Source organism: Lynx canadensis, chromosome X, assembly GCF_007474595.2.
Source record: "Lynx canadensis isolate LIC74 chromosome X, mLynCan4.pri.v2, whole genome shotgun sequence".
NCBI lineage: Eukaryota > Metazoa > Chordata > Mammalia > Carnivora > Felidae > Lynx > Lynx canadensis.
The window spans coordinates 112,387,286-112,414,349 of NC_044321.2; the positions used below are offsets into that span (position 1 = coordinate 112,387,286).

The 27,064-nt window shown below is 41.9% G+C and overlaps 1 protein-coding gene and 1 pseudogene across 11 annotated transcripts in view; both read right to left on the reverse strand.

The window, feature by feature from the left end:
• The window catches only part of ATP11C (ATPase phospholipid transporting 11C), a 171,261-nt gene that overhangs the window by 85,254 nt on the left and 58,943 nt on the right, over positions 1 to 27,064 (reverse strand). For all 11 annotated transcript variants that reach the window (XM_032592225.1, XM_032592221.1, XM_032592216.1 and 8 more), the window contains exon 2: positions 5,975 to 6,094. In XM_032592225.1, coding sequence (XP_032448116.1) covers positions 5,975 to 6,094 — 120 coding nt within the window. The remainder of the gene's footprint in view (positions 1 to 5,974; positions 6,095 to 27,064) is intronic.
• LOC115507845 lies at positions 7,548 to 8,184 on the reverse strand (annotated as a pseudogene).

Genomic DNA, 27,064 nt, shown 5'->3' on the forward strand with positions numbered 1-27,064 from the left:
TCTAGTCTCCAACCTCAGCCTTCCCTGACCTGATCTACATTAGGCTTCTCGTTAGGTGCTCTCATATCATCCTATACTTCCTCGATAAAAACTCGTTACAATGAATAAGTATATATGCGTGCATTTATTATTAAAGTTTCTCCCTCAGTAGGCAATGAGTTCTATAAGGACAGGCTGTTCATTTGTCTTTTTATTACTTTTTCCCCCGACACCTACAGACACAAGGTAGACACTAAATAAATTAGCTGAATGAATGAATGAATGAACAAATTAATTGCTCTGGCTCAGCTAACGACTGGAGTCTGGACCATTGTCACCAATGTAACTCTGTCCCTATCAGTACCTCCCACCTCCATGACAGCCGAGGTATACACATAACCCTGAGGCATAGAGGGCTTTCACTTTATTTATTCAATTTCTTGAGTTTATTTATTCACTCTGAGAGAGAGAGAGAGAGAGAGAGAGAGAGAGCGAGCGCGCGCGCGCGCAAATGGGGGAGGGGAGGAGGGGGGGAGAGATAATCCCAAACAGGCTGTGCATGGTCAGCACAAAGCCTGACGTAGGGCTTGAACCCATGAACCGGAAGATCATGACCTGAGCTGAAGTCAGACACTTAAACTTAACTAAGCCACCCAGGCGCCCCTCATTGTTTATTTTTAAAACAGTATTGAGAGCATAGGAACTCTTTTTTCTTTAAAAAAATTTTTTTAATCTTTATTTTTGAGAGAGAGAGAGAGAGAGAGAGAGAGAGAGAGCGAGCAGGGGAGGAATAGAGAGAGAGAGAGACACACAGAATCTGAAGCAGGCTCCAGGCTCTGAACTGTCAGCACAGAGCCTGATGCCGGGCTCGAACTCACGGACTGTGAGATCACGACCTGAGCCGAAGTTGGACGCTTCACCAACTGAGCCACCCAGGTGCCCCAGGATTTAATAACTTTAGCTAAAAAGGCACTGTCCAGGGAGTCTGAAAAGATTCAAAGAGATGTCTAATAAATTCTACTGATTCTGAGTTTTAAAATAAGGGAGAATGCTAGTGTAATTTTAGGCTTGAAACTTTAATCCAAGAGTCTTTCACACAGGAGTTCTAAATTTAACCTTGGGCATGCCTTCAAAGAGTTACGTGGAGCTCACTGATTCTTTTTTTTCCTTTCTTTCTTTTTTTTAAAAAAAATGTATTTATTTAAATTCAAGTTCGTTAACATACAGTATAGTTTTGGTTTCGGGAGTAGAACCCAGTGATTCATCACCTACATTTGACACCCAGTGCTCATCCCAATAAGCGCCCTCCTTAATGCCCATCACCCATTTAGCCTATAAAGAGCTCACTGATATTTTAAATTTTTTAATTTTTGAGAGAGACAGAAGCAGTGCGAGTGGGGGAGGGGCAGAGAGAGAGAGAGAGAGAGGGAGAATTCCAAGCAAGCTCCACACTGCCAGCATAGAGCCCGACGCGGGCTCGAACTCCCAAAACCGTGAGATCATGACCTGAGCCAAAACCAAGAGTCTGACACTTAACCAACTAAGCCATCCAGGCACCCTGAGCTCACTGATTCTTAACCCACTGAAGTGCCTCCAAGATCAAAGCTCAGGGTTTTTAAAGGAAAAAAAAAAAAGTATGATGGAAAAATATAGCGAAAACTAAAGATTCTAAAGATCCTAGCAGGATGCAATCAATGCTCCTTTTGCTACAGAAGGGGATTTCCAAATTTCGTCCCAGCTACAAAATTCTGGTGATTCCCAAAGGTTCTTGCTGATTGTATTAAAGTCAAGTAGGAAGGCTGCAGAGAACAGGTTTTTCTAAAGAAAAGTATCGTGTTCCCCGAAGAAGAAAGGAACACTAACTTTATTAGTAAAAAATTTAAAGCAGGTCAAAGTTTCTCTTCAGTGTTCCTGCATTAATAAGACTTATTCCCAGCGTTACACTGACATTACTGATGTCATTTGTAAACAAACAAAAAGCACCCAGTAAGACAAAGTTATTTTTATTACCGAAAGGTTCAAGAAGGAAATCAACGCTTGCTACAAAGCTGGAAGGCAGGTAATGTATTCTACAAATTGTACATTTCTTCAACTACAAGATTCTGGTGAAACATATAAGCAGCCAAAAGGCACGTGAAGAAGGAAAAGTTCACATTGTGAAAATAGTGTTCTCTCCAGAATGGACCGAAAGGCCTCTTTTAAAGAGAGAGCACTCCACACAAGCAAAACCCGTGAGAGTGAGGAAATCACTAGTACTTCTCAGGAATGCAGTAATACTAATCACAGAAACATGAATAACAATACCAGCTACCATCTACCAGTCTGAGTTATGGAGACTGAGTTACTGAGTTACTACAGGCCAAGCGCAGGGCTTAAGGGCTTTCTGTGGATTCCTTTCTTTCATCCTCACCACAATCCTTTGCGGTAACTACTGTTAATATCTCCATTTAATAGATAAGAAAACTGAGACACAGAAAAATCTGATGACTTACTTTAACTTCAAACCCAGGCCTTCTGTCTATAAGGACGAAGTTCTTCACCACTACACTGTAAGCTATTCTCTTACAATTATTCACTGTATTAAGAATGAAATCTTAATCTTCTAAACCTTTCTGATTGAAAAAGAATGAAATCTCGCCGTTTGCAACAACATGGATGGAACTAGAGGGTATTATACTAAGCGAGATAAGTCAGTCAGAAGACAAGTATCATGTGACCTCACTCATATGTGAAATTTAAGATACAAAACAGATGAACATAAGGGAAGGGAAGCAAAAATCATATCCAAACAGGGAGGGGGACAAAACAGAAGAGACTCATAAATATGGAGAACAAACTGAGGGTTCCTGGAGGGACTGTGGGTGGGGGGATGGGCTAAATGGGTAAGGGACATTAAGGAAGACACTTGTTGGGATGAGCACTGGGTATTATACGTAGGGGATGAATCACTGGAATCTACTCCTGAAATCATTATTGCACTGTATGCTAACTAACTTGGATGTCAATTAAAAATGAATGAATGAATGAATGAAATGATAAAAAAAAGATGTCATTCTTTTTCTGAAGTTAGTATACTGTCAACTCCTCTTTTTCTGCTCTGGAGCTTTTATAAAAAAACACATCAGTTATAATGATCAGCAATCTAGAAAGATTGTAAACACGTAATATTTACAGAGAAAAGAGAGCTGGGTTGTGTTTCAATGCAGAAATGTTCACTTCTTTACTCTGATTTCTAATACATATGTACGCTACAGAGATATATATGCAAACCTGTTCAGAAACAATCTTTATTTGCCCCATGAGCTCTTGACTATTTAAAAAAAATATCCTGGGGTGCCTGGGTGGCTCAGTCGGTTAAGCGTCTGACTTCGGCTCGGGTCATGATCCCGTGGTTCGTGAGTTCGAGCCCCGCGTCGGGCTCTGTGCTGACAGCTCCGAGCCTGGAGCCTGCTTGGATTCTGTGTCTCCCTCTCTCTGTGACCCTCCCCTACTATCTGTCTCTCTCTTTCAAAAATAAACAAACGTTAAAAATTAAAAAAAAAAAAAAAAAAAAAATCCTAATGCATTGTTTTGCCAACTGGCAAAACTGAAGCTAGATAAAATATGAAAAATATTATAGTAAATACAAAAAGATTTGACAATTAGAGGGGAGTCTTATAGTTCTTTCAGAATGTGAAATCACAAGTATACTACAACAAAATGGTTATCGCTCGTTTAATGAAGGTGACTTTACCATCAGTGTGTTACATTAGCATCTTCCACATTAAACACTATGAAAAATAATTTCCTAGAAACTATTTCATATTTTACTTGATGCATAATAAGAGAGAAAAAATAGATGGGGCACCTGGGTGGCTCAGTCGGTCAAGTGTCCAACTTTGGCTCAGGTCATGATCTCGCAGTTGGCGAGGTCGAGCCCCGCGCGTCCGGCTCTGTGCTGACAGCTCAGAGCCTAGAGCCCAGAGCCTGTTTTGGATTCTGTGTCTCCCTCTCTCTCTGCCCCTCCCCGCTCATACTCTGTCTCTGTCTCAAAAATAAATATAAACATTAAAAAAATTTATAAAAAAAAAAAAAAAAACCAGTAAGAGAGAAAACCGAGAAAGGAGCCCCCGTGGTACAATGATGTGAAAAGGGCTCTTCACTCAGAGCGACCAGTCCTTACAAAGCAGGTCTGCTCCTGCCTTTCTCCTAACTCTGCTTGGTGACCATGGCACTAACTTAATTTCTCTGCATTTGTTTTCTTCGTCTGTAAAGTCAGCAAGGTGAACAGATAATCTCTCAGGATCTTTCAGTTTTAGAAGCCTAGGAGTCTGAGTCAAAGGACTACTGCTGTTATCTTGGATACTATAGGGTGAGATACAATTTTCAGTCAAAGGACTGTTCCCTATCCTGCGCAGGTATGAAAACTTCTGGCTGAGGATAAATTTTCTGCCATAAGGTTAAAGATGAACAGGAAAGACATTTCATCCAAATATACTCAGAATGTTCTGTAGGCTAGTAGATACAGGCTCATTAGGCCAACACAGTTTTCACTCATTCTGTACACATTTTACATGTTAATCCCCTATGTAAGTATAATCTAAGTATAATACTACGGGGGCGCCTGGGTGACCGTCGGTTAAGTGTCTCTTGCTCACAGCTCAGGTCATGCATGATCTCACGGTTCATGAGTTTGAGCCCCGTGACGGGCTCTGGGCTGATGGCGTGGAGCCTCCTTGGGCTTCTCTCTCTCCCTCTCTCCACCTCAAAATAAATATGTAAACTTAAAAAAAAAAAAAGCATAATCTGTACTGCATCACCACGTAAAGAAAAATCACGTGTATTTGAAAACTAAATGTTCATTTTTTTTAAATGTTTATCCATTTTTGAGAAAGAGAGAGCGAGCACGTGTGCGTGAGCAAGGAAGGAGCAGAAAGAGAGGGAAACAGAGGATGTCCCAAGCAGGCTCTGTTCGGTCAGCGCAGAAGCCCCATGTGGGGCTCGAACCCACAAACTGTGAGATCATGACCTGAGCTCAACCGACTGAGCCACCCAGGCACCCCTAAATGTTACCTTTTTAAAGAAAGGGCAAAATTTTGTTTCAGGTCCTAGGTGTTTGCAAACTTGCAGCGATCCAACTGTCACTAACATTTTAGAACTGCCTTGCCAGGCTACACAAAGAAGTAGGGAAGATTCTCAACTGTGAATCTATCAATTATCTGCCATCTAGCACCTAGTACCTAACCTGGTTCCCAAGGTCAAGATTAGCGAACTAATATTAGTAGAATGAGGACAACTGCGTACTAGGAAGTATAAAGGGGGCTCTCACATATGGAGCATTAGCTCCATTTCATGGATGAGGACATTTAGACTCAAGAGATTAATTTGGCCAAGGTCACACAGCTAGTAAATGGTCAGGCCAGAACTTAAACATGTCTTTAAGACTTGCAGGTCACTGCTCTTAGCACTACACGATGCTGAAGGAAGATGATTATTCAAATGGTGACATAGCTACAGTGATTGAACTCTTAACTGTTCCAGCAATGTGCTGAGCAGAACATACCCTTTAGGACCCAGGAGCGTACTCGAGGAGCTTGGCAGTGGAACAGAGAGATATAAATGTCATTCCAGGATAGCACCCTCCAAAAGAACGTAAATTATTTATAGCCTCTTCCATCCACTTTAAGAGCAATTCAGGAAGCTTTGGGCAAGTAAATAATTCCCACTTTTAGCACCCTTTAAGGCTTAAAGTTTTAATATGCAGAATCAACAGGCACTATGAATAATAATGGAAGGCTAGTGAATAATATGTCAGCTGTAACAAGACAAAATGATGCTTTAAAAAAACCCCAAACAAAACCAGCCTTTGGGTGGTTGCTAGACGGTGTTTAAGTGCACATCCACATATGCATATATAAATACATACACCGGCTTCCTTGGAGGCATAAGTAAGTGCATGATCTGGCTCACTATATGAATCACTATATATATCTATTGAATTAAAAAAACAACTTACCTTAGATGAGACTATTCTATTATCACAAAATCTCTGTGCAATGTAAGCTTCTGTTTCTGAAACTGGATGATTGCCAACAAACACTGTGCGTGTACCAACTCTTTTCTCTTCTCCAGCACACTGACCAAGAGAAAGGGGGGGAAAAGTCAGTTTCTTATCACATTTCTCCATGCTTCTATAGAGCTCAGAATTCTTGCCTAGGCATGCTTCATTACAATCTAGAGAGACCAAGTACTAAAGAGGGGAAAAAACCTTGTTAGGCTACTCAAACTCCACTAGGCTTAGTCGCTGACTTAGTGAAGATTAGTACGAGTGCTGCTTGAGACAGCAGTTCTGAGGCCAACACGGCAATTCGAAAATGTTTAAATTTTTCTAAATTCCAGAGAAACAGTATTTTTCCTGCCATTTTTCTTTCTTCCATAGAATCTCAACCATCACCATCAAAGCAACGCACTCAGAACAGGTCAGACTGGGAATATTTATCATACAATGACTGAGAGCAATCTTGTCAATTTCATATCTGAGAGTCCAAAGCAGAGGGCAAATCACTTCTAAACACAAAATAATTACTTGTAAGTATAGAGAAACAGAATGGCTGTCTTAAATGATGACCAACGACTTCTACAAAGAGAAGTTGTTACTTCTTTGGCTTTACAGGAAAGACATCCTTTGTGATTTCTCAGAGCCTACCGTCAAAAAGTCCCATTTCACACGATATGTCTCTAATGCTGCTTCTACGTTTTTTAGAAGTAGATTTGCTGAATCTAGAAGTTCTAAGGTTGAGCTCCATTTTACCTCACCCTTTTATTTCACTGAGGCTTTATTCTTTTTTTTTTTTTTTTAAAGATTCTGCAGGAAGTTTATTTTGCAAACCTTTTGCATTTCAGGTTTTATTGGCTTACACTGTTATAAAGAGAAAAATGTATACTGTTTTGAACACTGAACGATTTATCATTTTGTATGTTTACTTTTAATTGACCTTCAAATGCAGCAGCTCATGAGTTTAGTATAAGTATTCTTGCCACCCCATCCCACGTCACTGAGTCAAAGAGTTGAAGAAGATACACATACAAAACACACCCAGGAACACACACACACAGGCCTTCTGTAAAGTAAACAAATCTTTTGTAAGGTACATAACGGTTCCTTTTTGGAACTTTCTATATGTAGTTCATGTCTTTTTTGAAACTGGGATATTCCTAGTTCTCAGACACAATCTTTATAAAGCAAAGCGTTTATCTCTTTGCAAACTCAAGTAATTCTTCAGAACAATGTTTTTCTTATTGATTGGAAAAGAAAGGAGTGTGGAAGGTCAAAGAGGAAAAATCACTTCAAATGATCAAAACAGAAGAGGACTGAAAAAGAATACATTTAACAGTGTAGGGAGAAAAATTTCACGGATAGATGCTATTAAAAATATTGATATTCAAAGGAATCGCTTTGGACCCATTGCCAAAAACTTAGATTTTTCTCAGTTAATTAAAACCAAGAGTGGTGGTTTTATTTAGGAAGGTACACTGAAGTAAGAATGAAAGGATTGTACAATTTAATTTCTACATAAATGACTGAATATACAAAGTATCGAACAGAAGCACAAGATAAATTGGCAGAAATACTCAACCAAGAGCAATGATTAAGACCACCATTTCAAAGATCTTCTATGTACAAAGAATGAAAAAAAAATTACTGTTAGAAGACTTTACAACAGCGCACAACTGAATCCAATCCTAATTCATTCCTCTTATACTTCTTTCTTCTTCAGTATCGGCGGACCCACATTACCTCCTGTCACTTCATTGTGTTTCTTATGTGAACCATCACAGGCAGGAAAGGTTTAGAACGCCATCGCCTATGGTAAGCTGCTTTAGTAGGACACAAATCTTCAATGTTTATTTCATTCACCACTTTGGGATTTTCCCTTTGTATTTTAAGATTAATCAAGCTATCCTTCCGTCGTTTTTATCCTCCGGGAGGAATGGACCAATTGCAACATAGCCAAGTGGTGAAAGTACACTAAGGAAAGGCAAGAACTGCAACTGCGAGCTGGGTGATCCTGGTAATGTTCTCAGGCCAGGGAGCCACTTTTGATATGCCGGAAGCTGCACCTGCACGATGCCTTCGCGATGTGGGCCACGCCCTCCAGTACCATCTTTCCCAGCAGCCCCCACCGCTCCCCAGTCGAACTGCCAGGCTGCTACTGGCTTCTTATCTTAAATCAGGGTAATACATTTTCTTATACAAATTGGGGATAGTCTCCTTTGATGGTACTATATTATCGTGTTTGAGACAACCATATATTTAAGTCAAAAAAAGGACAGGAACCAATATCCACGTATGTATTTCCATTATATTTTTTTGTCTCAAACTTTTATTTACATTCTAGTCAGTTAACATAAAGTGTAATACTGGTTTCAAGAGCATAATTTAGTGATTCGTCACTTACTCAAAGTAGGTAGGCACAAAGATTCCCCTTCCTATCCTTGACCCCAAAATAATCATTTTAAAGCAAGATTACTTAGAGCTTGCAAAGTTCTCCAAATGTCACCCAAAGGATGCATTTCGATCTGAATTTTTGTATCTTATATTGATATTATAGGGAAAATTATTATTTTTTTCAATTAAAAAAGTAAAAATAGGGGCCCCTGTGTGGCTCAGTCGGCTAAGCATCTCACTTCAGCTCAGGTCATGATCTCGCGGTTCATGGGATCGAGCCATGCGTTGGGCTCTGTGCTGACAGCTCAGGGCCTGGAGTCTGCTTTAGATTCTGTCTCTGTGTCCCTCCCCTGCTCATGCTCTGTCTCTCTCTCTCTCTCAAAAATAAACACTAAAAAAATTTTTTTAAAGTAAAAATCACCCCAAAGTATAAATAAGACCTCTTGACTCATTATTTTCATTTCAGCTTATTAAATGATTATGTAGTGGGATACTGCTTTCAAACTCTGTAGGGAATCAATCAAAAAGTATTGGGATAAATTGAAGTAGGAGAGATTTAAGCTGTATATAAAAAGGGCAACTTCTGGAAATCTACCCTGGCATGGGCTAACAGAATCTCTACCCATGGCAATCTGGAAAAAGTCAGTCAGTATCCGCGCTAGGCAGCATAGCCACTTACCCACTTGCCCAAAGACAGGGCATTATAAGACCCAACAGTTCCTGGAAGACGGTAAACAACACCTTTATCAGAATGGGAGCTATATACATTTTGATTCAGGGACTGACTTCTTTGTTTGCAACTGTAATATACAGGGTCTGACACAGCCTACTGAGAAGAGCACTAAATTTTCCATAATATCCATTTTGCAAATTGTAAACAGAAAGGGAGTACACCGCAAGGCGCCTGGGTGGCTCAGGTCATGATCTCACCATGATCTCACCCTTCGTGGGTTCGAGCCCCATGTGGGGCTCTGTGCTGACAGCTCAGAGCCTGGAGCCTGTTTCAGATTCTGTGTCTCCCCCTCTCTCTCTCTCTCTCTCTCTCTCTCTCTCTGCCCTTCCCCAACTTGTGCTCGCTCTCTGTCAAAAAATGAATAAACATTAAAAAAAAAAAAAAAGAGCGAGTACACCTTGCTAAAGTCTAGCTCATTCTGATTCACCCTTACCCTCACCTTCCATCGTAAGTTAGTCTTCGCTCAGTCTCTACAACAGACCCGAACCTTACAATGTACAGATTTATTTGAATTACAGAAATTGTCAAGTACATACACACACTGCAATTTACGACCTTTAATATTTGTCTGGTTGGTTAGTTTTTCATGCAACCAAGACACGACGGTAGAGTAAATAAGGAAGAGTTACGTTTTATGCCAGTTGTCAGACCATTCTACCAATGGGAAAGGAGGAAGAGGAAAAAGGAAAGGCAGAGGGTCAGTGAAGCAGGATGTCTCCTGCACTGCCAACATACATTGTTCCCCTTGGTTAACAGTGGCCACTTATTAACTTAAAACAAAAATAAACTAGTACTTCCCCACTTCTGAATGGTCTTCACCTTTCTTCTCTGGCAGTTAATAGCATTCCAGAGAACAAAAGGCAGGGACAAGCCTAACACAATTTCTGAGGTCCGTCATATTTTTATGAATTCCCTACATGTGAGTGGCATTTTCGGTTTTACTAAGAGCTTTCCTCATGCATTATCTCTCTGATCACTTTCAAATAAGGCCTACGTGACTTCTATGTCTATGAAGCTGGGAGAAAACGGATTGAAATTGCTGTGTAGGTTTGGGAGGGCGCGGGAGGGAGGGTCCTGGCAGTGATCATCGTTAGATGATGAAAACGGGGCCCGAGAGGAGTTGTATAACATCTACTGAGGGTTTTTTAAAAAAGGGCAAAGTCTCCTCAGCCCCGGCAGGTTTGGGTTTGCAGCTGCCTGGGACTGGGGCTGGAGCTGAAATAGACGACTTTTCCAGGCCTGCTTCACCCTCAAATCTGAAGAACCTGCAATTTCTGGTGGAATTTGCTCTAGCTTATAATGCTGTTTAGTTTGCATAAAAATGGCAGCGCTGAACTCATGTGTAAATTCACTGTAATTTTCCGCTTGCTGCCAATGTAGTGGTTTTAGTTCCTGTGACTGTGAATAAGGTAGGTGCGTTAGCGAGGGCAGAGAAACTCCAAGTAGGAATCATTAAAAAAAAAAAAAAAAAAAAAATCTCCCTTTGGGATGGCACACGATGTAGTGTGGAGTGGGAGGATATGATTCCCGCCACCTCATGATGAATTTTAATTCATTAACAGTCCATCCTGTGTTGAAGTGCTTCCCATCCAAATGTCCTTACAAATGGCATTTTAAAAAACTGAAATGTGCTGGCAGGGATTCTATTCTAATGACACATCATACACTACAATAAAAAGTAAGGAAAAATATTAAAAAGCGCATCTATAATACATGGGCTAATAGAGAAAGCAATTCAATTTTTTTCCTCAAGATAAAAGCGCCACCCTTTTGTACCCTTGATTTATACCTCCATAGAATGAACTGAATATTATAGGGAAAAACAAAGGTAAGTAATTTATACCAAAACATAGTGTCTCAATAAAAATCAGAGTTAAAGGACACTGTTATTCAACTAGTATCATCCTAAAATCCATTCCTTTGCTAGTCATAAAACATAGAAAGCTGTTGAAAGTATAATCTGTTTCTTGATTGCCTCTAGACCAGTTACTCAATAAGAACTGAAAGAAAATAGAGACCTCGATACAAGACTGTCACTATAAAACCTGGCACAGAATCTAAAACAGCTCATGTCCCCAGCCTTTCCAGGTGTTTGCAGACTTAAAATTTTTCACGAAGTCACAGATCAGTGGTTCTTAATTCTGGCCACACGTTGGCTTTAAACGCAACACCGATGCCTGGGTCTTTTATTTAATATTTAATTTTTCGGGAAGCTCCCTAGGTGGCAACTCTAATTTGCAGCCCATGCCTGTGAAAACTGCTACAGACTCTTTCTCTTTGAATTAGTGATCGCTCTTAACTAAGAGTCTACAAGTTTTTAGTACACCAGCCATAACCCTACATTAAAAAAAAAAAGTTTATTTATTTTTGAGAGTGAGTATGCACTTGCCAGCAGGCGTGATTGGGGGCGATTGGGGGCGGGGACCGGGGTAGGGGGAGGTGGATGGGCGGGGCCAGAGGATCTGAAGCAAGCTCTGTGTCCCAGGCAGGGCGGGGCTGGAACCAGCGACCCTGAGATCACGACCTGAGCTAAAGTCGGATGCTTAACCAACTGAGCCACCCAGGCGCCCCGACGTTTTTAAAGTAATTATAATAATTTAAACAATTTGCTTTCCAGAGGGTAAAAATACAAATAACCCTCAAATAGTGCCCCCCCCCCAATCACTTTAAGCTGCTCACAAAATGAGATTCTCCTTCAATACTTATTTGGCATGTGGTTAATCTCCCATCAATTATTTAGATCGTCCCTTGCAATTACACCATTATTTTTATTGGTCATCAGACTGCTCTTTGTGAGTTACTAAAGCGAATGTTAAGTAGCTGCGCATAAATGAACAAAAACGAATTATTAAAATTCTGAAAACGTGGCAATGATTTAAAACTGTTCTCGGCACCCCAGCCCCAAAGCTATTTTCCTTTCTGAAGCACTAGTATTTTTGAACGGCATAATCAGTCTTAAAAAGGCCAAATGAACTCAAAATTGAAAGAATGAACTAGCGTTTCAGCAACATTTCAGGCATCTATTAAAATGCTCCTAAAAGTCGGTGTTTCTGTTCTAGGGCTGGAGGGGGGAGGTGCCGGGATGGGGTCACCACACTGCCAGGGAACATTTCCAGCGTATTAAGCCTCCCGGTTAAAATTGCTACAATGTATTCAGTGGTCACGTTGCTGAGGTTTCCAAGCCCACTCCATTATAACAAGCCAAGAAGAATAATCTTGATGTGTAATTTATAGTCATAACTCTAAAAGGAGCCTGAAAATCACACTTTTCAGATTTTGCTTTCACTGCATCTTCTTAAGTGATTAAGCTGTCTCCCTCCTTTGCCAAAGGTAGTGAAGCCAGACCAAGACAAGACATTTTATGTCTTCTTGCCATTAAGGCTTACTTATGGTCATATCAACCCAAACTCTCAAATAGCCGACCAAAAGACAACTGAATATTTACAGCACATCCCTAGTCACAAAGATGGTCTCTAGTTAGGCATTACCTGACGGCGGCACACTTAAGTGAATAGAATGTGCTATACAGGAAATGGGTATTAAACCCCACAAAAACAAAAACCTCAATCAGCAACCACAATACTCAGGACCTCCATAAAAAGCCTTGTTGGGAATCTCAAGAGTTAGACTTTGATTATCCAAATGTGATCCACTGAGCAGTTTAATTTCATCAGGGGCAATCAATTCTAAGTGTTCTCCATCTGGTCCCCCTTCCCACCATGCCCTCACTTCAAGGACCTCAGGGCTACAGAAATGCGGCTCTAAAGATGAAATCCAGCTGTCTTACAGGATGGCTAATACTTGATAGATCAAAATGCCGTAAGCATTTAGTGACTCAGGATTCTAACAATTTTCTTCATGATTCAGATTCTTCCATTTACAGAGAGTCAATGAGGTTCTTAAAGTTCTGGCCGGGGATCAGCAACTCCACTTCCCTTGTTGACAGACTTTCTCTTACACTAGGGCCTGACAATATGCACACAAACTTAACGAGAGATGAACTGAGCACACAGGTCGGTAAGGCCTGAGACGCTACTTTTCACTTTCACTATCCATATCTACACATCACCTTGCATTCCAAACACTTAAACCTACAAACTCTAAATAAAGAGGTAGAGGACTTCTCCGGGTAGGAACGGTGAGGCTGGCTGATCATCTTGCTAAGCCCGACCTGGCTGAAAAGAGATCAGAGTAAAAATATAGATCACAAACCTCAGAGGCAGGAGGGAAAGATGGGACCATCTGCATTGTGACACGCGACAATCTGCTAGCACAATGGCAGCTAAGTCCCAGAGAAAACGCTGCAGATTATCAAGCAATAGTACCCACCCCCTGTGATCCTTGTAAAGTTTCCCAGAGTTTGGGAAGACAGCCAACTGTGGCTTGCAAGTTTCTGTACCTCCAAGGGAGGCGGCCAAGCAAGTTCTAGGAGATTGCTTTGTTCCTTACGACTCTGAAGCAGCGTTCTGGTGGCGTGGCCTCTGTTTCACACCATTGGACATCTTCTTGTTACTCTTCTCCCAACACTTGATTTGCCTCTGGAGCTTTTGCCTTTAAAGTATCCTTTAAAAATATGAGTCCCTTGCACCACACAGTATTTTTCTCATCTTGCAGAGTTCTTTTCTAACCCATGCGTACGACAGACCGACCAAGACAAGAAGTGGAATTAAAAACCAAACTTTTGACAAAAGGTCAATTGAACTTTGGGTTCTAGGCAGGTAAACAGTATAAGAGGAAGAGATACAGTGCACATATTCTCTAGGATACCCTACCATGAGAGACGGAAATGCTTCAGAAATGTGTACCCAAATATATATATGGCCTTAGCAGATGGTTTTTGTGGAGAAGCCCCTCAAGGCTGGAAGATTTTCTTCACGTTTTAGAGATCTCACAGGTAAGGAAGTTTTATCTCAGCAGCAAACAGTAATACCTAACACCTAACAATGGCAAGGAAAAGAACCCCTGGATGGATATTAGGGAGAAAAATGCCTTTACCAATATCACTACCTAGAAGAGACAAATTCTCATCCAAATATCACTTTCTAGGTCACCAGAGAAGAATTCTCATTACAGTGTAAGGAGAGAGAAAATAAACCCTGGCTGGAGCAAAAAAATATATTGTAAAAGAGGTACCTGAAGTCCTGAACAGGGCTTTATCTCCCATTTCAATGATAGCACCATTATTTTTTAAAGTGAGAATAAGTTTCCTGGAAAGGTCTAACAGTTCAAATATATGCTGGAGTATGTCCAGTGAAACCAGTGAATGCATTTTTCCCTCTGGTATTGTTAAATATCATACAGAAAGCAAACTAGCTATAAAGAAAGAAAAAAAAAAAGGCCAGGTTGTAAATGTAATTAAACAGCACATCCAGGCTATACCTGTTGTTTTAACATACCCAACAAAAGAGGCAGGTAAAACCCAAAATTCCATTATGGAGGATGGCTGAGCTGAACAACCAAGAAAATAACGGGGCGGGGGGGGGGGGGGGGGCTCTGAGCTGTGACTCAAGACTCGCAGAAGGTAGCCACTTCTTCGCTTAAGTATTTCTAGCCTTCCATTCAACCATGTTCTCGCGGCAACTTCTTGGCTCAAATTACAGTGTCTTAGGGGCACCTGGGTGGCTCAGTCAGTTCAGCGTCCGACCTCGGCTCAGAGGTCACGATTTCGCAGTTCGTGAGTTCGAGGCTCACATCGGGCTCTGTGCTCTGTGCTGACAGCTCGGAGACAGGAGCCTGCTTCGGATTCTGGGTCTCCCTCTCTCTGCCCCTCCCCCGCTCGTGCTCTGGCTCTCGCTCGCTGGCTCAAAAATAAACATTAAGAAAAAAAAAGAAAACATGACAGCGTCTTAAAGAAGTCTGTGCTTGAAAACAGCACCTTCCCTATAGGCAACGGCTTTTAGGGCAAGGTTTGGAGGGAACAGAAGAAGCAATAAAGACGTGGCCCTGGGAAGTATTGTCGATACCTATGCTTAGCGACATTATACACACACCTATGGCTTAGTTAGGTGAGCCCCCGCTTCCTTTAACAGTAAAATAGGTTCACGTAACTTAAAAGACGGCTTGCTGTAGGATTAGCAAGACACCCAGGGTTCACTTTAAAGGATCGGAAAGCCTATTTCCTTGAGAAGAGGATGAAGCTTGCAGATACTAACCAACTACGTGAAGACTGAAATTCCAGGAACCGGGTTAGCACACAACCAGGCAACGGCTTCAACGTAATTCGGGTGTAGATGTGTTATTTATAGCAAGAAGGCTTCTGGCTCTACAGCAGGGGCCCAGGCAATTCTGATGTCACCCCTCCACAGTGCAGCACGGTGAATTATGGCCCATTAGCAGACAGTGCTCGGTGCTGAAAACACTGTTCCTTCATCTGCACAAAGAGGACTACAGTTGGTCAGGGAGGAGGGCAGGTGGCACTCGGACCACAAGTGAGGGCACTCGAGGAGGCCCCTGGAGGCTGTTGTCAATAACAGAAGCCATTCGTCCTTTGGAACTGTTGATCTGACCCCATGGATGTAAAATTAGCAGATCACCCCTCCCTCTGTGGCAGAGCACATGGTCACTGGGGGACTGCACTGACACTACTGATATGGTCTCGAAATCTCCCTTCTCTCCCCCCAAAAGCTTTGGATCTGGGCGCTGCTATAAATTTAACGGGTGACCTGTAATTATTCCTAAAACATGCCTAAAAGACTAGAAATTAGCAATATGTTTGAAACATAATGTAAACTTTCAGTGTATGTATGGAAGAAAGAAGACCACATCAAATAAATATGGCTTTATGGCTTCATTGTGTTATTTGTGTGGATTATTACTTGTGTACCATAAAAATGGATTTGTGAAACTTTAATATGCCTTCAAGTGATGCCAACTAGAAATGCCACTGTAAGATGGACTGGGAAGACTATGAGACTACATCACGCTACGTTTCCCAAACTGCATTACGTGGGACAATAATGAGGTTCCTCGGAGAAGGAGAAAGGCTGCTTGTATAATCCTCCCTCCTGGGCAATGCTATTCTATTTCCTACTTCTTCACAATCAGGAATATCGGCAAAGCACTCAAGAGTATGAGGTGAGATAACTATTAAATTTGTGACAATTTCTCTCCGAGTATGCCAAAAATAGATAAGGAAAATTAAGTGTTTGGCTATGATCCCAAGTGGGTGCTTCTGCTTCTGAGGCTTAATTATGAGAGGCAAGAAACCAGGAGATCTTGGTTCTAATTGCCTTCCCCCGATTAGTCTGTGTGTGTCTTGGGGAAGTCCCAGAATCAGTTTCTTCCCAGGTAACGCAAGGAGAGCTTGACTAAATAATCTAAAAGGACACACGGGAGTTGGGGCCAGATTTCTAGCAATAAAACATGAAATGTGGCTTTGGATGTTGTTACCATTTGCCACCTGGCTTTGGCATGGACCAAAACAAACCAAAAAAATGGTTCAAGGGTGGGAAAGAGATTATCCGCTCGAGGATAAAGAGTAACTTACAAACCAATACACTTGAGAAGATAATGTATTCAGGATGAAATGTATTTGTGAGCTTCAAAGTAGAAAAGGAGAGAAAAATAAAGGAAACATGAAAAGTCACAAAGACCAGGGAAAGACTCGAGTGTCCTAAGGGTGCTAATTTTGGTACGCTAAAAAGTACATTAGCTTTTGGGGGCTTTAAGGATGCCCATTTAAAGCACCACAGTGTCACCTGCTTTAATGGTAACCTTTACATGTGAAAAAACATATTCCTCCTCAAATGTGCCTATTACCCAAGGGAGACAGTTTGTTCTTCTGATAAAATAGGATGGACTTCATGTCCCGGCATCCAGGGTGTAAACAACTTCAAATTAGAACAGGTTAGGATTAACCACCATAAGCACAATTAGAAAAATTAATGAACCACTTAGAATTACAAATTTTACCTTTACAAAGGGTTTTTACTATAAAATGAAACACACACCCAGATATAAGTCCACTGGAAAGAATTTGTATTAGAGCAGACACATTCAGAATCTATGACTTCTCAAAAACAAGCACTACTCAACATTAAAGGTCATACCACCCCCAGACCAAACATTTTTTGTGTGTTTTTTACCAAACAGGACAAGCAGTAGTTTCAGGTTCTGTCCAAGTACATGATTGAAAATAGCAATGAGATATTTCCAAAGCACACACAGGGGGTATTTAGAACAATTATAAGAATTTACAGCCAACATTCAAAATACCTGGCAAGCTTTGAACAGGAAAAACACTTTTAGCTAAATCATGGAACAACACAGTGGTTATAGCATTAAGTGTTTGTTGCCCAGTGGAACACGGCAGATTAGTCATGACGAATACTCGATAATTAAATGCGCACAAAGAATTCTCCCGACTACAATGCAGTTCACTCTACTTCACATTATAAAGGGCATATGTGTATCCAAATGTGTTAATACATTTCCAAGTCTATTCTTACTCTACTCTGTAAACTCTAATATGATGTAAAACTTTTTAAACACTAACAAAGAAAACAATGACAGCATTAGTTAAGGGTAGAAAAAAATGGCAGAACCCGACAGAACACAGATGATTCCCAAAGGTCAGAAATGAAAGTGCACCTGCAGATTTCAACCGTTATTAATTAATGGAGGCCAATTACGGGTGGACTGTGGACTGATGACTGTGGATGGGCAGGAATAATCTTACAGGGTATCTGAATATCCTAAGATGGCCTACTTGTGTCCCTGTTTGGTTCCCCGACATTTGCTACAGTCTCTGCCCGAGACCAAAAGCAAGCAGGTACATTTCTTCCCTGGGTGCTGGGCATAGTTCGCTTCAAAAAATTAAAAAAGAGGAATAAAGGGAAACAGAAAGGAAAAGGCAGAAAGATAAATGTGTCAAACCAAAAGAAAATTATCTGTGATGAGAACATTCTGCTGTAAGACTGCATGGGGCTTCCTGATCATTCTCGGCGCAACTCTCAAAAGACACCTCCCAAAGAGAAGAGTTTCTAAGCAACACATACGTTCAGAAGGAAGAAATTTTTTTAGATGTCAGGATTTTAGACCTCATCTTCGATCCTAAAAATGTGGGCAACGGGAAAAGGTGGGGTTCTCCTAATAGTTCCAAGCCTTTCTTAGAATGATGCTGGATACTGATTTTATGGATTTAGAATCCAATTCAGTCCAGTGTGCCTTTGAGCTTCACTGTAACTTTTCATAATATTGAGTAACGATGTGACGAGGTACCAAAATATGAAATAGTCAATGCAAATAAAGGGGAGGTTCACTCATGCATTTTAAAGGTGGAAAACAGTTTGGTGGTTCATCAAAAGGCTAAACAAGGTTGGGGGGGGGGGGGGGCACCGGGCTGGCTCAGTCAGTAAAGCATACGACTCTTGATCTCAGGATCATGAGTTTAAGCCCCACGCTGGGTGTAAAGATTATAAATAAATAAACTTTAAAAAAAAAAAAAAAAAGCTAAACAAGGAATTATCATGAGTCAGCAATTTTACTCCTATGTCTACATCCCAAAAGAATTGAAAGCAGGTGTTCAAACAAAAACGTGTACGCTGATGTTCAGAGCAACACGATTTATTTACAGGAGCCAAAAACCGGAAACCACTCAAATACCATCAACAGATAAACAAAATATGGTATATCCGTAGAATGGAATATTATTCAGGCATAAAAAGGAATGAAGTACCGATGCGTGCTACACAACATGAATGAACCTTACAAACATTATGCTAAGCGAGAGAAGACAACAAAAGGTCACATATTGCATGATTCCATGTATATGAAATATTCAGAATTGGTAAGGCCATAAAGACAGAAAGCAAGTTGGTGGTTGTCAGGAGCTGGAAGGAGGGGAGACTGGGGAGTGACTACGTAAATGGTTATGAAGTTTCCTTTTGAGATGATGAAAATGCTACAGAACACGATGGATTTGGTGGCTTCACATGTGAATGTATGAGATGCCACTGAATCATTCACTGTAAAATTACGAATTTTGTTATGTGAACCTCACCGCAATAAAAAAAAAAAAGTTAACACTCTTGCCTTATAGCAGGTCAAGGGGCAAAGCTGTTAATATGGCTGATGCATCCATTCAACCAATGTTTACTGAGTCCCTACTATGCAAGACACTGCAGATATAGTGATGAATAAAAACGTGACGCTGTCTCTGCCTTCAAGGAGCTCGGAGTGTAGTGACGGAGACCAGATAGGAAACAAATACTTCTACAAATCAGCTAAGTACCACGAATGATGGCCGTGCAGTGTCCTGAGAGCTGACCCGGCCAGGACCACATTCACAACCACACAACAACGCAAGCCTGATCAGATCACTCCTCCAGTCCCCTGCTTTCATAGTTTCCCACTGATCTTAAAACCGAAAATTAAAAACTTTACTCTGACCTGCAAGGTCTGGCACAGTCAGGTCTCTTCCTCTGGCTCCTCCAGCCTTGTAGCGCCCCCAGCCTCTCCTCCTTGTTTTCTCAGTTACAGCCCATTGGCCTTCCTTCCATTCTAGGTGAGCCCCAGGCCCCGCCCCCGCTTCACTCCACACGGAATACTAGCCCCTCTCCGAGACCTTGACCGAGACCTTGACCGTCTTAACCTGTAATCACCCTTCAGATCTCTCAGCTGTCACTTTCGCCTGAAAGCCTTCCCTGATGGCAACTCAAATGAAGAGAGCCCAATGACCTTTTCTCCAAAATCTATGTCTGCTACACAGAATTTACAATGAACAAAGCAAAAAGAAAATCTCAACTCAGCTTTTCAAAAAGCCGTAACTCCAAGTGTCCCCTAAATTCTCCTCCAACATTCTGCCCAAGAAACCCTTTATGAATTCCTTGACTTTGCAGAAAGTGTGTTTTTTTTTTAAAACCTTCTGGTTAGTTTCAATAAAAAACAAGGCCGTGATTGTGACAATAAGAACCCTGTCGGTAGACAAGCTCATTAAACACTAATTTAATGTGACTGGTTATTGTGATGCCTTGTTAGCTGATCTATATACACTTCAGACAATTTTATGCAGAGCAGTATTCAGATTCATCATTTCCAGTTGATTAAACAGTTGATTAAACATGGTGGTTATGGTCATTTCTGGCAAAAAAAAAAAAAAAAAAAAAAAGTCAGGCATCAGGCCAGCAATATAATCCTCAATGTAATATTGTTTCTGTGAAGAAAATCAGATTAGACTTCTATTACTTTGACTTCCATGGACATAACCTGCCATAACGTACAAGGCCAAGGTATAGAAGGTCTTCAGGAGGGCCCGTCATCCAGCTAGTATGCACTATGGAACAGAGGCTAGGTCCAAGGCAAACACAATTCCAGTCAGCCAGCCATGTGCTGGGCTCTTTCCCAGTCTAGCTCATTTAATAATCATAAACTGGGGCAGGGTATTTTTTGCAACATTGATTTCTGCAAGCAGAGCAGAGAGAAATATCACTGACATATAGAAAGTCCCCCCACACAAAAGACTGCTGAAGTTGTCAAAGGACGTTTATACAATATTAAGATTATCCCTGTGCTTCTTGGAAGTGAAAATAAACTGCATTTTTTTTTACTTTTATTTTTTTTTAATGTTTACTCCTTTTCGAAAGACAGAGAGAGAGGGGGGGGGACACAGAATCCGAAGCAGGCTCCAGGCTCCGAGCTGTCAGCACAGAACCCGACGCGGGGCTCGAACTCCCAGACGGCGAGATCGTGACCTGAGTGAGCCGAAGTCAGACGCTTAACCAGCCGAGCTACCCAGGCGCCCCAGAAAATGAACTGCATTTTTGAAAATAACATCTCAGTGATTAACAGATATTTTTTGTATAGTCTTTGGGAGAACAACTTGTAATGAAGCTTGCACAAAGGGTTTACTCGTAAGTGAATCAACAGCAGCATGTAACCGGCACCACTAATTCTTAGATCGCAGCTTCCAGTCTGTAAGAACGCTATCGAGAAATCAACCCCAAACCCGGATACCCTCCTCTGAGTGGAAAACAAGACTAGTAAGTTCTTTCAGCAGTTTTCAGGCTGATATGCCTGTTGGTACAAGGGGCTGGGAAAGAAAGCTATTTGTTCAAATGAAACTTCAAATAAGAAGATTAAAACCTAACACTGAAGAGCAGCACAGCTGTAAGGAAAACCTCTCCATCAATGCTCAAAACCCATCCTAGTGAATTTCCTCCCTTCAGTTTTTGCTACCCCAAGGCTGAGACTACAGTGGATCTTTTGTGGGAAACAACTCAAACACATAACAAGTGGTCTATTTCAGCCACGAAAATCGACTTACCAAAATTTTTAGCCATTCTGATAGTATGAAAGTAGAAACTAGAAAAGTAGAAATGAGAAAAGTAGAAAGAAAGAAAGAAAGAAAGAAAGAAAGAAAGAAAGAAAGAAAGAACGAACGAACATGTTAAATGCTCTGGAGCTGACAAATAATGGATTTTTTTTTTTTTAAGTGGTAATTTCCCTAGGAAAAATCCTTCTTTCTTCCTATTTCCCCTGGCTAACCATGTTCCCGAGACTGAGAAATCTCTGGTTATCACGCAAAGAAGATGAGCCCCTGGCTCCGTCGGCCCCCCACACCTGGCCTTGCCCAGAGTACATGAGCACATTTGAAATGCCATTGCCTCCACCTGCCCCCCTCCAAGGCTACCGATCCCCTCCCCCCCCCCGCCCCCCTGCCAGTCAGAGGCTTTCACCCTCATCTCACTCTTTCACCAGTCACCACCATGGCAGGTCTCTAGTCAGCAAGCAGGGGCAGACTGGAGGACACCCCAATCACTTCGCTCCTTGGTCCTCTGCATGCTTACCTCCCACTGGCCTCTGAGCTGGGGTCGCACCCCAATGCGGGCGTCTCATCTCACGGGGTTGACAGGAGAACACGGGAAGGACGTAAGCGAAGGGAGCGTTCAAAGCCATGCGGAGCACACTACGTGACCACGGAAGCAGGAAGGAAGAAGGGGGGCTGCTGAAATGCAGAGGCTGACTAGGGCCAGGGAGAGTCGGCCTGGGAAGATTTCCAGGTTGATGCACGTCAGAGCCTTGGGTAACTCTGGCCTCTTTTAATCCCGACTATGATCAGATTCATTTCCACGTCGATTATATATTTCACACGTGCCGTGCTCCCAAACCGGAATCTGGATACAGTGACAGGATTTTACTTGTAGTCATGTACCGTGCTTGGCTTCAGGGCTTCTCTAACACAGCCTGACCTTTCCTAGTCATTCCAACTACATTTTCTACTAGTCATCCCCGGCGAGAAGGCTCCGCTCCTACCAAACTGGTCTCCCTCCTCATTTTCTACGCATCTCAGTTTATTCCCAACTGCTGTTCTCCTGGACTGAAATTACCTGCACGAGTCTCCGTGAAAGTAAACTGAAGGTTCAACTATGCCAAATTCAGCCGTCTCATCAAGAGACCCTGTAACATTCAGAGGGCTGTAGGTACATAAAACTGGCAAACCTTTACACATTGGCTTCCCCCTCGAGGTGATTAGCCATTGATTCTTAAACCTCTGTGTCTGATACTTTGAGTATACATTCGTGATTTGCTTCCTCAATAAGGATAAGCCACACCTAGGGGCGCCTGGGTGGCTCAGTCGGTGAAGCGTCCGACTTCCGGCTCAGGTCATGATCTCACAGTCTGTGAGGTCGAGCCCCGCGTCGGGCTCAGTGCGGACAGCTCAGAGGCTGGAGCCTGCTTTGGATTCTGTGCCTCCCTCTCTCTCTCAAAAGTAAATAAACATTAAAAAAAAAAATTAATAGGATAAGCCACACCTGAGTGTGTGTTATAAAGAGATGAAGACTTCTGTAGATGGACAGAAAAATAGATGGACAGAGTGACAGGAGTACAGACAAATCAATATGGCTCATCATTTGACTAAACAGCCTGGCCCCACGATCACTATACCATTTAGAGGCATTTGAGATCACCAAGCATCATCAAACTATGAGCTGAGATGAGGATATGATTTGACCACGACTAGAGTCTCAAAGTTTAACCGTGTCATAAATATCTTCTAATGGGTGTACTTTTGATGTTCAAAATTCAGAGGCATTCTGACCTTTTCATTCTAATTACCTTCTTTCAGAGAGCCTGGAAATTACCAAGTGGTTTCAAAGTGGTTACACAGGGGCGCCTGGGTGGCTCAGTCGGTTGAGCGTCTGACTTCGGCTCACGTCATGATCTCACGGTTCGTGGGTTCAAGCTTCACATCGGGCTCTGTACTGACAGCTTGGAGCCTGGAGCCCGGTTCAGATCCTTTGTCTCCCTCTCTCTCTCTGCCCCTCCCCCACTTGTGCACGCACGTGCGCTCTGTCTCAAAAATAAATAAACATTAAAAAATATACATATTCCAAAGAGATGGGGAAGGAAGAGGAGCAATCTGGCTGGGCATGTGGGTTCTGGAGCCAGATACATGGGTTCAAATTCTGGTTCTGCCACTTATTTACGAAGTGACCTTGGGCAAATACCTTAACCACATCATGTCTCGATTTCCCTATCTATATAAATGAGGATGATGTTGGTAACTTACGAGACAATTAAGAGGCAGTGCCTTCAAACACTAAATACTCAAATGTTAGTTGCTGTTATATAGCACAGGGGAATAGGAAATTCTTTGCTGCCACTAACCAGTTGCTTCCAACACAGATAAAAAAAAAATGTCCACATAAAAAAATGCAATCCTAAAACAGATAACTGAAATATATCTTCAGGGTTATTATACTTGCAATACGGTGGCACAGATGAATTCAATGTGAACATTTGCGCAACCAGAATAAAAACAGAGATACAATCTTTGTAAAATGGAAGCAGAGGGGAAAAAAGCATGCTTATAAAATCAAAATGATCACGAGTATTTCCTTAAATGACCTATGCCACACTGACCAGATAATACTTAATTAGCACAGGAGCATAAAACAGAACAGTACATTATGACTTTACTCAGGATTTCAGTGGAACGAGAAGACCTATAGGTCATTCAAAATGCTTGCAAAAAGAACTAAAGCGAATTTCAAAAGGCTCCACAAAGGTTATGATAAATGACTCAGCTTAGGGTTGGAATTCAGGGAGTATCAGAGAGTGGGAGGGCTCTGGCTGAGGCACTAGGTTGAAAGCAGAAATAAACAGCAAGTGTAATCAAATGTCCACAACGACGAAATAGCACAAGGCTGGGTGCTGAGAGTGACAGGAAAGCACGTATGCAGGCAGACAGGGTGAGAAAACGTCCCATCCCGGGAAGAAGGTCCTCAGAAGCAGTGAGCTGCTGGGGACACAGACATGGCCACAAGGTTAGACCTGGAAACAGCCGGCCTCTGACATTCACCTTCTACTGTCCTTTCAAACCAGGTCAATTAATATGTGCAGAGGGAAGACCCCCAAAACCAAAGCCCTGTCCTTTTCTAGAAGTGAAACAAATATTTAAAGGGCATCAGAAGAGCTGAGAGCACAGTGATGACCATCATTCCTATGCTAAACATGGAGGCTTTTTCAACAGAAGCCTCATGCTTCACCCTGTTTTCCCATTCACAAAATGTGGCTCCCGGCAGACGGTGGGGGGAGGGGGGGGCGCACTACGGGGCACAATGCAATCAGGAATCCCTCCAGAGCTTAGATTTAGAGAAACCGCCAGAAATAGTTCTGTTTTCTCGTTAATGTGTTTAACAGTTGATCTTTGCGAATCTTTGGAATCGCTTTTAAAACATGCTTATGCTTGCCAAGCAGGCAGTCCCATTCATCTTTGATATGTGTGAATGGATTTGCTTTGCGAATAATTAAGTTCAAGAAAGAAACTCCGACAGCAAGAGGAAAGTTGTAGGCCACTCTGGATTGCTCAGGCCGTGTGATAATCTCTATCATATAAACGTCACTACGAACCTTCTAATTTTAATGTGCTCTTCCAGAAGTAAGATTATCTTATATATTTATACTTAAAGGTTCATAGTAAAGGACTGTATATCGCTTGACCTCAGCCTCTAGCTGTTACCTGGTATATTATATGACAAACAGGAGAAAGATTTACCTTCTTAAATAATACCTCCCACCCCCAAGAATTCCTAAACAGCTACATTGTACAATTTTGTGGTATCCGTGGCTATAAATCTCCCTAATAATCACCACTGGACCTGGGTTAGTAGACTGAAGTCTACCTGATAATCAGGATTAAAGAGCTAATCAAAACTGGTTTTGTAAATGTTGAAGTAAAGTTGAGTTCAGTAAATGTGGCATAATGCAATCCACCAGGTAACTCGTAAGATTTACTTTTGCCATCATTCTTTCTGTTTTCTTTATAAATAGATAAATGGATATTTATTTAGATGAATAAACACCCAACCACCCAAATGCTATAGTGAAAACAGGATTTGGGCTCTGAGGGTGACCATAAAACACTATGAAGAGACTTCTTCATTTACTCCCAGGAATAAACATTTAAAGCTTGTTTTAAAAAAAAAAAGTCACTGCAAGGTGATGGATATGTCAGCGAATCTTATTGTGGTAATCATGTGTGTGTGTGTATATATATATATATATATATATATGTATATGTGTATATATATATGTATCTTTTTTAATCATCACGTTGTAAGCCTTCAATTTACACAATGTTATATGCCAACCAAATTTCAATACAGTGGGGGAAAAAATTAAATGTGAAAGTAACACAAAGTATACCAAAACTAAGGATTTTGGCTACACTTCTAAAACAACATGTTTATCGTTACAATTTGTAATTCGAACAAAGCGGACTCACGTTAGTTAAATAAAATGAACGTCAGGGTTTGGGGCAAGAAACACATCAACTCGAACTCTAGTCAGGCTCAGACCCAGACACCAACTGCGGAGGTTAAGGGCTGGTGGGAGGTTCTCCCTTGGCACTCTGGGCTACTCGCCTGGCATCTCCTGCAGATGTCTTTATCCCCCAAAACTTGGCAACCTCTAAACCAATTAGTCCAACCCAGGTCTCCCACCCAACTGCCCATCCTCATGCTGCTACTACTTGGCCCTTTTCTCCACCTCCTGCCCCTAAGTCCACTGTTCCCCTTCCTTCCCTCTCTCCTAACCCACGGATTAAACTGAGGGCTACCCGCTCCGCCATCCTGGTTAATCACAGTCTACACCCTTAACATCAGGAAACCTTCCCTACAAAGACTTGGCTTGCTTTCTCTTTTGAATAGAACCATGTTTCATTGACAAGTTAGGGCCACGACGGACAGCTTCCAGAACAGAAAGAAGACCGTCCCAAGGCGATGGAGTGTAAACTTGCGGCAGCCAGGTTAAATATTCCTCCTCACCCTCTCTCTCAGCACGATCCGCTCCAACCCTCTCCTAATCCTTCTCAAGGGCAGCCAGGTCCTCACGGGCCTCAGAAAACTCTCCTTCCTCCACGCCCTCGTCCACACTGCAGTGAACAAAGGCACGCCTGGCATACGTTAAAGTCAAGCTTGCAGTTCAGGGGGACCCAGGCCTCAGCAATGGCTGAGGTGCTGCTCAGTGGGCACATGGCCCGCTGCATTTGGGGACACCTGGCTCTCTTCTGAAGACTCTTTCCCAGAGGGGTATGAGTCAACCTCTCTCACCTCCTGTGGCTTAAACAGGCCATTAATCCAACCTCATGCAAAGTCCTCCCTTTGGGCTCACGCCATGTGGAGATACAAGCTTTCGCCTCTCCTCGTTATGGATATCATGTCTCCTGGACGTTTCCCTTCGTCTGGGTCACTGGCAGCCTTTCCATCCCATCTCCTGCCATCATCCTATGAAATTTTAATGTTCATGTGAACAATGTACTCCATATTCCTTTCATAGTTCTTGGACTTCCTTATCTCTAGTGACCTTCATCATTTCTATCTATCATCTCTGGCCACATAGTGATATCGACTGGAGACTTTGAAATTTAGCCTTCAGTCCTTATTCTCTAGGCCAACTCTTGCCACACCCTTAGAAATTCCATA